The following is a 12660-nucleotide window of genomic DNA, read 5'->3' as shown; positions in this document are numbered from 1 at the left end:
AGAGAGAGAGAGAGAGAGAGAGAGAGAGAGAGAGAGAGAGAGAGAGAGAGAGAGAGAGAGAGAGAGAGAGAGTCCGTGTGAGTGGAGTCCAGTTGAGCCGGACACATAGATTCAGAGGGAAAATCCGCAGAGTGTAGGTCCTCGTGGAGCTGTCACATTATTCACTGCGATTGTGCGCTCGAGGCTTTCCCCAAATGGGACAGAGCTGCAGAGAGAGAGAGGGGGGAGAGAGAGAGAGAGAGAGAGAGAGAGAGAGAGAGAGAGAGAGAGAGAGAGAGAGAGAGAGAGAGAGGGGGGAGAGAGAGAGAGAGAGAGAGAGAGAGAGAGGGGGGAGAGAGAGAGAGAGAGAGAGAGAGAGAGAGGGGGGGGGAGAGAGAGAGAGAGAGAGAGAGAGAGAGGGGGGAGAGAGAGAGAGAGAGAGAGAGAGAGAGAGAGAGAGAGAGAGAGGTGGTATGTGGGTGTGTGTATGTCGCTTCTGGGTGTTCAGTATGAGCCTGAACAGCGAATTACACATGCACTTGCCCTCAAGCTTTTTTTCTCTCACTTTCAGTCTCTCCTTTCATTCTAATTCTTACTCTCTAGCTTTTTTTAATCACCGTTTCTCAGTCATCTTCTCTCAGTATGAGTCTGTCATTCTTTCCCTCTCTATTTCTTTCTGTCCTTTTAAGATGGTCTCCTTAAACTTTACGTGTCCCTTTTTCAGTTACGATCAAACTGAAACTCCTCGGACTTAGAGATTCTAAAATAAATCACGTTCACACACATTCATTCACATTCAGTTTATTTAAGTGAGAAATACAGAGATTGGCAGAGCAAAAAAATGGTTTTATTGTTAACATTTTTATAATGATTCCATTTATTTTATTGTTTATATCACGGAATCGTTCTGAGGTAAAAGAGTGAAGTCAGAAATGTTGAGGATGTCGAAGTGTTTATCAAACAAAGCTTTTGTCGCCCCCTTCTGGACAAAACTGAAAAGCGCAGGCTTCCTTCTTAAAGACTTCCATAAATAAATAAATAAATAAATAAACTCAACAAGCCTTTCTGGAATACAGAGTGAATACAAAACTGTTTAAAACACGTATAAACCACAAACAAACCCCGCTCTACCTTAAAAACCCATGTATGACACTTAGCTATGTGAGGTTTACAGCATATAAACACTGAGTCAACTGTATTAATAAAGTAGCTACATTTTCAAATTTTCTCATCGACTGGAGCAGCAGGATACTCCCCAGATTTAGCAAAAACACAACGCGTTTACTGTATTATTTACCCAGTAAACATTTAGCCGTTGATTCAACGTTGAAATAACGTAATGACTGCCGTCTAATCAACGTTCTCTTAAGGTTGAAAATGAAAGTTGAAAAGACGACTATTAGACGTATTTTGGACGTCCATTGACGTTATTAATTGGTCACCACTTAACTAACTTATTAAGATGGATTTTGGACGTCCCTGACGTTTAAAACATGTCCTTGACGGACAGACTACTTTTAGACCTATTTTGAACGTCCAGGGACGTTCCTTGTTTACTGGGTAGAGTGTATTTTAACAAAATCATATTATTGATCTAATATAACGAATATTGTTTTCTCACACAACGAGTAGGTTTTTTAAAATAGGATAAATATATTAGTATTATATTCACATAAAATTACGTTCTTGCCTGGAGCCAAAAACGTGCCCGCAACCTAGAGGGGGCGCTGCAGGACACTTCCGTAAGGCCCTTTCCCAATTTATGCCACGAACCCTGTGGCCTCTTTGAAGTGAACACTTTTGTGATGATTTTAAAGAGTGAACAAAGCGAGTTCAAGGCTTCAGAAATGTTTATATTAGGTTAATTTAGGTTTATATTTTAATTTACCTAAGATGTGTAAATTACAGAGATTTTTTTTTTTTGATAGCACACATTTAATATCTTTTTAGTTTTAGTTCACTTAGTTCCAGTGGAATGTCAGAAAACTTTGTTACTGGTAAATTCTGTCACTGCCTTTTGGAGTGTACTGTTGCAGGCACCAAGATTTGCATTGATTAAAAATAGAAAACACACTCATGTTTGTAATGTTTTTATATTATTTAATTTTTATGTCGTTTAATTACTGGTACAACAAAAATAACAAATCACAGATTCATTTGTTTTTATTTCATTTTAAAATAAAATGACATTTTCATATTAAAGCCCATTTAAAGACTTCATTTTACTTTTAAAAATGCACAAATGTGCTCTGAAGGACAAACTGAAGGACTATTCAAATTCCCTTGGCAAATAAGACTGATGGGCTTCACCTGAATGCGTTCTGCTGGACACAACACACAAGAAAGACCTGAGACATGGACAAGAGGTTGATTTTAGTGCTGCTGATCTCAGGTATGTGTTCTGCATTTCTGAATGAACACTATGCTGCGCATATATATATATATATATATATATAATATTGAAAAGCACTTAGCTGAGCTCTAAAATGAAGAAAAAAAACAGACTGAGTTGCCAGTTCATCATGCATGTTTTTATCTTTTCTTTAATGACACATAAATAAGTGTGTTTCAGTCTCTGTAGGTCACTTCAGTACATCTTCAGCTCTAATGAAGTACTACTACTACTTTGTGAATCAGAATTTGACTTGGGTGAAGGCTCAGAGCTACTGCAGACAGCACTACACTGACCTGGTTACTGTAGATAACATGAAGGAGATGGTGCGGATAAGAGACGGTTTAGCCCCAAAGTACAATGGCTCTTCATGGATTGGGCTCAGCAAAATCCCCCCAAGACGCTGGGGCTGGTCTTCTGGAGACGCCTTAGACTACATCAACTGGCATGCTCCAGAACCTGACAATGGAGACTACGATGGAATCTGTGGAGGGGTGTTTAAACAGTTTACCGGGTGGATTGATGTAGACTGCACCGAGTTAATTACATTTGTTTGCTACAGTGGTGAGTTACAATATATGAATGAACACAGTTAAATACTGAGCTCTGTTTGTGGGGTATTAAAAAAGTTTTAGCCTAATGTGTTTGTGTAAAATAACAAAGTCAACAGGAGTGAAATCTGGCAACTTAGAATGTCAGTGGTACAAACCAGGGGACCTCAAAAGTGTACAAATTAAATGCAGTCCTATGCAAGCACTTGTACACCACATATGTTTATTTTCTTTGGTAGTTACCACATCTTTGAGAGTAAAAAGACATCTGCACATCTTAATGCAGCAAAAGTGGCCTGTGCACATCCAACGTTTTGAACTCTGCATACATACAGTGAGTGCTCTAAAATGTGCTGGAAAGTCCCAGTAATTTTACTTCGATTTCAGCAGGAGATGTGTTTTCTTACTGTGACTGTGTAATATAACCCAGGAGGTTTACATACCATTCTAAGAACAGGTTGTCGCAGGTAGTGTCGCAGTCACACAGTCGCCACAGGGACCTGGAAGCTGTGGATTCGATTCCCACTCCGGGTGACTGTCTGTGGAGAGTGTGGTGTGTTCTCCCTGTGTCTGCATGGGTTTCCTCCGGATGACTGTCTGTGAGGAGTGTGGTGTGTTCTCCCTGTGTCTGTGTGGGTTTTCTCCGGGTGACTGTCTGTGAGGAGTGTGGTGTGTTCTCCCTGTGTCTGTGTGGGTTTCCTCCGGGTGACTGTCTGTGAGGAGTGTGGTGTGTTCTCCCTGTGTCTATGTGGGTTTCCTCTGGGTGACTGTCTGTGAGGAGTGTGGTGTGTTCTTCCTGTGTCTGTGTGGGTTTCCTCCGGGTGACTGTCTGTGAGGAGTGTGGTGTGTTCTCCCTGTGTTTACGTGGGTTTCCTTCGGGTGACTGTCTGTGAGGAGTGTGGTGTGTTCTCCCTGTGTCTCCGTGGGTTTCCTCCGGATGACTGTCTGTGAGGAGTGTGGTGTGTTCTCCCTGTGTCTGTGTGGGTTTCCTCCGGGTGACTGTCTGTGAGGAGTGTGGTGTGTTCTCCCTGTGTCTGCGTGGGTTTCCTCCGGGTGACTGTCTGTGAGGAGTGTGGTGTGTTCTCCCTGTGTCTGTGTGTGTTTCCTCCAGGTGACTATCTGTGAGGAGTGTGGTGTGTTCTCCCTGTGTCTACGTGGGTTTCCTCCGGGTGACTGTCTGTGAGGAGTGTGGTGTGTTCTCCCTGTGTTTACGTGGGTTTCCTTCGGGTGACTGTCTGTGAGGAGTGTGGTGTGTTCTCCCTGTGTCTCCGTGGGTTTCCTCCGGATGACTGTCTGTGAGGAGTGTGGTGTGTTCTCCCTGTGTCTGTGTGGGTTTCCTCCGGGTGACTGTCTGTGAGGAGTGTGGTGTGTTCTCCCTGTGTCTGCGTGGGTTTCCTCCAGGTGACTGTCTGTGAGGAGTGTGGTGTGTTCTCTCTGTGTCTGCCTGGGTTTCCTCCGGGTGACTGTCTGTGAGGAGTGTGGTGTGTTCTCCTTGTGTCTGCGTGGGTTTCCTCCGGGTGACTGTCTGTGAGGAGTGTGGTGTGTTCTCCTTGTGTCTGCGTGGGTTTCCTCCGGGTGAGTGTCTGTGAGGAGTGAGGTGTGTTCTCCCTGTGTCCGCGTGGGTTTCCTCCGGGTGACTGTCTGTGAGGAGTGGGGTGTGTTCTCCCTGTGTCCGTGTGGGTTTCCTCCGGGTGAGTGTCTGTGAGGAGTGAGGTGTGTTCTCCCTGTGTCTGTGTGGGTTTCCTCCGGGTGACTGTCTGTGAGGAGTGTGGTGTGTTCTCCCTGTGTCTGCGTGAGTTTCCTCCGGGTGAATGTCTGTGAAGAGTGAGGTGTGTTCTCTCTGTGTCCGCGTGGGTTTCCTCCAGGTGACTGTCTGTGAGGAGTGTGGTGTGTTCTCCCTGTGTCTGCGTGAGTTTCCTCCGGGTGAATGTCTGTGAAGAGTGTGGTGCGTTCTCCCTGTGTCTGCGTGGGTTTCCTCCGGGTGACTGTCTGTGAGGAGTGTGGTGTGTTCTCCCTGTGTCTGCGTGAGTTTCCTCCGGGTGACTGTCTGTGAAGAGTGTGGTGCGTTCTCCCTGTGTCTGCGTGGGTTTCCTCCGGGTGACTGTCTGTGAGGAGTGTGGTGTGTTCTCCCTGTGTCTGCGTGAGTTTCCTCCGGGTGAATGTCTGTGAAGAGTGTGGTGCGTTCTCCCTGTGTCTGCGTGGGTTTCCTCCGGGTGACTGTCTGTGAGGAGTGTGGTGTGTTCTCCCTGTGTCTGCGTGAGTTTCCTCCGGGTGAATGTCTGTGAAGAGTGTGGTGCGTTCTCCCTGTGTCTGCGTGGGTTTCCTCCGGGTGACTGTCTGTGAGGAGTGTGGTGTGTTCTTCCTGTGTCTACGTGGGTTTCCTCCGGGTGACTGTCTGTGAGGAGTGGGGTGTGTTCTTCCTGTGTCTGCGTGGGTTTCCTCCAGGTGACTCTCTGTGAGGAGTGTGGTGTGTTCTCCCTGTGTCTGCGTGGGTTTCCTCTGGGTGACTGTCTGTGAGGAGTGTGGTGTGTTCTCCCTGTGTCTGCGTGGGTTTCCTCTGAGTGATTGTCTGTGAGGAGTTTGATGTGTTCTCACTGTGTCAGTGTGGGTTTCCTCCGGGTGCTTTGGTTTCCTCCCATGCTCCAAAAACACACATTGGTAGGTGGATTGGCAACTCAAAAGTGTCCGTAGGTGTGAGTGTGTGAGTGAATGTGTGTGTGTGTGTCTGTGTTGCCCTGTGAAGGACTGGCGCCCCCTCCAGGGTGTATTCCTGCCTTGTGCCCAATGATTCCAGATAGGCTCTGGACCCACCGCGACCCTGAACTGGATAAGGGTTACAGATAATGAATGAATTAATTAATTCAAAGAACATTTCTATTTGTTTCTCAAATAGCCAGAGAAGTGACATGTGTGAAATAATTAGGTATAGAGCAATTATATTTTGTGGGTGTGTCTAGCATTATCCTTTAAGGCTGTCAACATCACTTTGTATTTTCTTAAGTGGTTTATCCAGTGTAGGTTTCCCACTACATAAAACCTGATTTTCATTCAAATGTGTGGGGAAAGCGCTCTGGGAAATGAATAAAATTTGAGCATCTTTGTCAAGTAAATAATATGACAAACCTCTCTCTCAACATCACAAACTAAATATTACTTTAAGACAAAAAATATTTGGTCTTTCTGATTGCACTGAAACATGGTCCTGAAAAACTACTCAGAAAATATTGTCTTTACAAAAGCAAACAGTTGTAAGGTGTTCTATGTACATTTTAAAATATCAAACAAATATTCTTGATAATTTAATTGAAATGTTTAGCCTTTTTGTTGTCCAAGCACTTCTCAGATCACAGATTTGATTTTACTGTGCAAGTAAATATCAAAATGTTGAGTCATTTGTTGCCATGACAAACAAAGAAGGCCAGACAGTATTTATTTGGTATTTAAAGACATCTAATAATTACTGTGACAATATGCAGAGCAAGAGGCAGAATGCAACAGTGAATTATTATGAACGATTATCTATATCTTAAAATCATTATTAATTACTATATAATGGTCTTACTCAAATTAATTCAGTGTATGTTCTGGATAAAAAAAAAGAATAAACTGATTCTGTCTCCATTCTTCTCTGAAGCCTAAGCAGAAGTCACCACATAAATTCAACTGAAAATAAACCAACAACATCAATTCCATCCATTTTTATTATTAAATTTGAAAACTGTCCTATTTTTTTTTACATGCTACCGACCTTGATATCCATTTCTCATTTTGGCCTCCAACATTGTTGGCCACACTGGGCTCGGGTGGTCTCAACAGCGCGTGAGTCTAGCTCACCCCAAGGTCCAAATGAGTCCAAGATCATTTGTTTACAGTCTTGAGACCAGACTCTTGACTTGAGTTCTGCAACACTAGTGATGTGCTGTTAAATAATGATTTGCCTGGGAAACCTGCATTCAGATAGTAGTCAAATGATGACCTGTAAATCAAATGATCTAAAAAATTAAGGTGTGTGTGTGTGTGTGTGTGCGTGTGTGCAGAACTGAAAAAAACATTCATCCACATTAAAACTCAAGTGACGTGGATGAACGCTCAGACGTACTGCCGAAAGTACTACACCGACCTGGCCACTATTCATAGTGAGGAGGAAAATCAGGAGGTTTTGGCTCTTCTCGGCAGTGGGGACTACGCATGGATCGGCCTCATCTTCGACAACTGGAAGTGGTCTGACCAGCAGAGCTCCTCCTTCCGCAACTGGGGGCAGGGACAACCCTGGAGCCCAACCGGAAACGCAAACTGTGCCACCATGTTAATGGTATGGGGAGGACAGTGGGACGACACACAATGTGACTCACAGCTACCGTTCATATGTTATAAAGGTCAGTCTCTTCCATGATGTCTCAACATTGTCTTCCATGATGGCTTTATGTTTATCTGTTTGTTTAAGGGGAACGTTCTATGGGGAAAATGAATACTTTTTGAATGCATGAGCACATTAATTTTCAAGATATTACACCTTCCAAACCATAAACAGTGAAATAAAACTAAACAACCCTGTCAGTTTTAGTCTGAAACAATGGGATAAAATGAGACTTTCTGATTTTGTGCTGCTACTTATATAGAAGAAATGCCTTTATTGATCCCCTTAGGGAAATTGCTTCTCTGTATTTAACCCATTCATGGTAGTGAACACACACTAGTGAGCAATTCTTCACACATGCACCAGGGGCAGTGAACACACACAAAAACCGAGTAGAAGGCTGCCTACCACCTCAGCACCCACGGAGTAGTTTGGGCAGTTAGGTGCCTTGCTAACTTGCTAATTTTTTTTTTCTACCAGTCCCGGGAATTGAATCAGTGACCCTCCAACCTCAGGCCCACTTCTTTAACCTTAAGGCCACAGCAACACTTTAGAATTGTCCCATCTCCTCATCTGAGACTGCAGAGATGAGGTTAAATAGAGCAAAACATACACAACAAGCACAAAGAATGTAGTGTACTGATTGAAAGTGATAAAATCTAGAAAGGAGAATGAAGAGAACAAAGCAGTGATGTCTAAGAACCAGCATTTCTGCTCATTTTACTTTGGAGCAAAACGTGGTTCATTTTCATTCTTGTTTAAAGAAACAGGTGCCAAAACTCTGAAATTCTGAACAGGGTCGTTTAGACAGTGGAGAGCATTGCTGTGGTGTTTGGTCTTGGTGGTATTTTGACCAAAGAATTTTACAGATATTTTATTTAGACCCCAGAATACTGTCAGCACTTGTGGAAAAAGTGGTATAATACATCCCCTTTAATATTGTTGTGGGCTCATCTATTGTTTGCTTCCCAAATGTTGTTGTGCTTTGACTTTATGGCCCTCTGTAAAGTGACCAGAAAAGTTGAAAAACCTGAAAAATCAACACTGATGTGTGCTAAGAATTTCTTTCAAAATCAAAATCTGGAAAAAAACACTGATTATCCAGTATTACAATAAGGCACTCAGAAACACACTAAACACTGACTCTCAGAAAAACACCACACAAAGACACTCACACACATCTCACACACTGAACACAGACACTGTTTTGTAATTCGAAAAATGCCCCTCTTTGATAACACAACTGGACCTGATGTCTATTGTTGTACCTGCACATTTACACTCTTTGTTCCTGTACAGTATTGTTTTTTCTGACCTTGTATTTCTTTATTTCCAGTTCCAAGACGCAGTCAGAGACTGAAAATTACCTTTAGTGGAGAGATTGATCTGAATGATGCTGCTTTGAAGACAGCCATTCTGAAAAAGGTCAGTAAATTACAGCACTCCCTTCATTAGTTTGAGTTTATATAGTTCATCGTTTTGTAAGTCACATTAGGTTTTATCTATAGGAAAATGTCTTTTTGTTTATTATTATTAATTTAATCTTTAATTTTCTGTAACCACTTCATCCTGTTCAGGGTTATTGTGTGGTGTGTCTGGAGCGTATCCAGATGTGGGCCACAACTGGGAAAGCTGTGGCACTGTTAACCCACTCTCTGTGCTGGTGAACTACATGTGAACCATAGGTGGCCCACATATTTAAAGTGATTTTTTGAATGTTCCACCTGTCACAAAGCAGATCTGGTCCATTTCTCACAAAGATGTGGCTGTACTGGCCATTTGTACCAAAAGTAGCCCAAAAAAGTGACTTCTGTCTGACAGGTAGCCCTCATGTGGTAAGCAGTGCCATAAAAATGGCGGATGTGGGCCAGGCCAGAGCAGGAATGTGTGTGTTATTGTGGTAGTATATTACTCAGCCACAAACACTGTTGCAGGAGTTCACATAGATTACACGGCAATGTAGCCATGTAGAGTTTTATTAATAACGGTGAACAGGGACCGATTGTTCAGATAATACAGTGAAGAAGAGGGCAGATGTTGTCAATCCAGTGATTTACATCATTTGGTTCTGAAGTCAATATTTTGCCCTATACTTTTCCCATAAATCCATCATCATATGACATCATGACATCATATGTCTCCACAAAAACTGAACACAGTGGCAGTGGTGACAGCACTGATTTCTTGGTGTTTATAAATGCTTTGTTTCGCACACATTTACTGTGTTGTTTTTTCACAAGTTTGCCTGCTGTCAAACCACATGCGCAATTAATCATAACTTATTAACTGGGCTTCGATCCCCAGAGCTGGAAGGTCATGAAAGAAGTGACTTTGAGCAAGGCACCTAGCCCCCAACTACTCCCTGGGTGCTGTGTCTAGGGCTAGGGCTCCCTGCCCCCTGGTGAATGGATAAGCAGTTACAGACAATAAATTAATGTATTTACTATCAGTGTTATGTTTTTTTTTTTCTTTTACAGACTGAAGAAATGCTGAGAACACAGGGAATGAGTAACGACACTACCCTGAGCTGGAGCGAGACAAACGGAAACATTTTCATTTTGCAGTAGAAGAGGACACTGAAATCAGACGGGGGTGGGGGGTGGGGGGTTAAATTTAAAAGATACCAAGTTTAAAAAGCATTAATTTATCAAAAGCATGATGAAATATAGACCTATGACATACCTATGAAATACAGACCTATGACATTGTGGCTGACATATCCTCCCGAATTACAGAGTGTGTTCCTAAATCATAGCCATAACATAAAATTAGCTCAGTGAGAAAAGAGGACATTTTGATTTCCTTAATTGCATTTAGGCTCAGCATTCTGTTTTCACACAAACTGGTGATGCTCCATGGCATAAACTCACAGTTTCACACACTTCGTTCTCTAAGTCCACTCATGGTTCCCTCATTGACCAGCAACTACCGCTGGCCCCATGTTTCACGGAGCCCCTGTGCAAAGATGACAAATGAATGGTGTTTGAGGCTGAGCATTGAATACTGTACTTAAAACTACTATTTATATATTCAGAACTAACCTTATTTCATTAGTTTAATACAGTTTGTCTAAATCATTCACTCATTAACTCAGTAAAAATTGTAGTTCGTTTGTTGTAATTTATGTTTGTAATTTTGTTGTATTTCAAAAGAACTTTGAAATAAATAATAGATAACGGACTTCACAGTTTTATACTGAATTTGTACAAAAGGTTTCCTATGACTGTGGCTTTCTGTGGAGGCTTTCTAAATCCCGATGTACTGTAGTTGCAGGGAAATTTAACAAGCAATTGGAGGGTTTTTCTTGAATATTATATATTAAAGGCACAGAGTAGCAGCATTAGCTGTTATGAGATGGTGATGTCAAATGTAAAATAAACCCAGTCAGTTGGGCCCACCTTGTTCCCTCCTCCTCCTGGCTCCTCCTTGTTGTGACGCTTGTGTTGTGACATCACAGACACTCTCCACGTTTCTTAATATTCAGTGAAAATTGTTGTGAGCTGGCAATTGATTCTAAACATCAAGTAAACTGCAGAGAACCAGGTTTAAAAAAAGAAAAAAAAAAAACTTGTCACTCTAAGAAGGAGCTGTTTTTGATATAATACATTTTTGAATAAATAATTTACTATTTTATTATTTCTATATTATGTTTCCTGGCCTATGCCAGATCTAGAATGCAGCAGCATGGGTTATCTTCATTATTCCTAGTTTCACCCAGAAAACCCACAAACCCACATGTGTTTTTACATCGCAGACATGATGCGTCTCTAATGTACCTCTAATGTACCTTTTCTCTGAGAGTGTATGAATAAATACACATTTAAGAAACACTATTACTCTATTATTAAAAAACAATGTTCAGCACGAGCAACACCAACATTTAATCTTACTTCTATAAACATAACCATAGTTAAATCGATGAACTACTCTGTGATACTCTAATTTACCTGGACTCGTGTTTCTGTGTTTATTTAATGTTTCCAATGCTGTGAAGAAACAGAAAATAACAGCAGAAAAATAGCAATTACTTTCCCCAGATCATTAATTTATTCATGTTTTCTCTTCATAAATCACAACCTTCTTCAAAACGTGCGCAGGTGAACCAGCCCCATGTTCCGCTTCCGTAACGGCCACATTTACCTATTAATCATCAATGTAAATCACCTCCTGAATATTTAAATATGGGCTTCTCCGTTCATATTTGTGTGAGAGCTGTGATTCTGTGTGAGTAGTTACACCTGTTTAGGCTTGTTATTACACAACTACTGCCAGCTCAGAACGATTTACTGTCTATTTATTACGAAGTTTAATTGTTTTGAAAAGTGCAATATATATATATTCTTCTTTTTTTTATACATTTACTTGAAATTCTAAACTACTGCTTTTTAAAGCCACAATGGGGAAGTGATGGTGAAGGAGGAAGTCAGGGCATAGAGCAGGAACGTGATAAACAGAACGTGAACAAACCGCAGAGAAACAACAACTAAACTTTCAGACACAAAGTTAGAACACAAAGTGATGTATTTATTGTGCTTACAGGTCCACAAAAGTATACTCACAATGATTCTGTATATTTTTGTCTATATTTCTCTTTTTAAATATTTGAAGAAAGTGTAGAAATTCTTAAGTTCATTTGTGAGATGTGAGTAGTAAAAAACTTACACAAACCCATACTGAACAAAGTAAATATTATGAATGAGATAAGATCTGCCAGATCTACACTGTAAAAAATGTCTGTGAATTGTACGGTGGAAAACTGTAAAATCATGACAGTAAATGACTGTAAACTCATAAAAGGTTGAAAACAGTTTCTGTAACAGTGAAATACCGTAAATAATTTATCAGCCAAAATACAATTTTTACATCTCTTTACTGTAAAATATACATTATTTCATTGTTAAACACACACACCATTGGGGACGGTACAAGTGTCCAAGGACTGGGAGGAGCTGAGACTCATTAGGGAGCTCCCAGCATGCTTTGCTTCTTCATATTTTCTGTGATTTTCAGAGTTTCTTTGTTTTTTCTGTCTTTGAGACGTACTGATTTTGGGTTGCATTGGGGTGATCATTGTGTGTGTTTGTGTTTCTGTGCATATTACGTCGAGATGTGTGTTGGTCAGGAAAGTTCACCATCAGCCTGTGTTCCGCGTGTGGCACCCAGATACCAAACATTTCTTTAGTCCTTTCAGCAATATCTACTTTTAAGGGCTGAATACAGGATGCAGTTTGGCTATATCTAAATATGGCTATATCTCAGTCTCCTTTCTCTAATTTGTCACACAATTTACATGTTAATTTTACAGCAAAACACTGTTTCTTTGTTATTTTTATGTAAATACCATGTTTTTTACAGTGTATATCTGTTTTTTTTTTTTTTTT

General features: G+C 41.2%; 1 protein-coding gene across 1 annotated transcript; it reads left to right on the top strand.

The window, feature by feature from the left end:
- The first annotated feature begins 2288 nt into the window (after window positions 1-2288).
- On the top strand, window positions 2289-10063 carry LOC136678561 (C-type mannose receptor 2-like). The gene is made up of 5 exons (XM_066656605.1): window positions 2289-2371; window positions 2552-2935; window positions 6960-7298; window positions 8616-8704; window positions 9757-10063. The coding sequence occupies exons 1-5, from the start codon at window positions 2335-2337 to the stop codon at window positions 9844-9846; spliced, it is 939 nt and encodes a 312-aa protein (XP_066512702.1). The 5' UTR covers window positions 2289-2334; the 3' UTR covers window positions 9847-10063.
- Window positions 10064-12660: the final 2597 nt, after the last annotated feature.

This window comes from Hoplias malabaricus, chromosome Y (genome assembly GCF_029633855.1).
Source record: "Hoplias malabaricus isolate fHopMal1 chromosome Y, fHopMal1.hap1, whole genome shotgun sequence".
Taxonomy (NCBI): Eukaryota; Metazoa; Chordata; class Actinopteri; order Characiformes; family Erythrinidae; genus Hoplias; species Hoplias malabaricus.
This window is presented reverse-complemented; position numbering and strand designations above follow the sequence as displayed.

Bases quoted from the DNA above. Each gene is read 5' to 3' on its own strand.
- LOC136678561 (XM_066656605.1), top strand. From the start codon at position 2,335: ATGGACAAGAGGTTGATTTTAGTGCTGCTGATCTCAG. The intron at 2,372-2,551 runs GTATGTGTTCTG...AGTGTGTTTCAG, and splicing joins TTTAGTGCTGCTGATCTCAG to TCTCTGTAGGTCACTTCAGT. The intron at 2,936-6,959 runs GTGAGTTACAAT...GCGTGTGTGCAG, and splicing joins TACATTTGTTTGCTACAGTG to AACTGAAAAAAACATTCATC.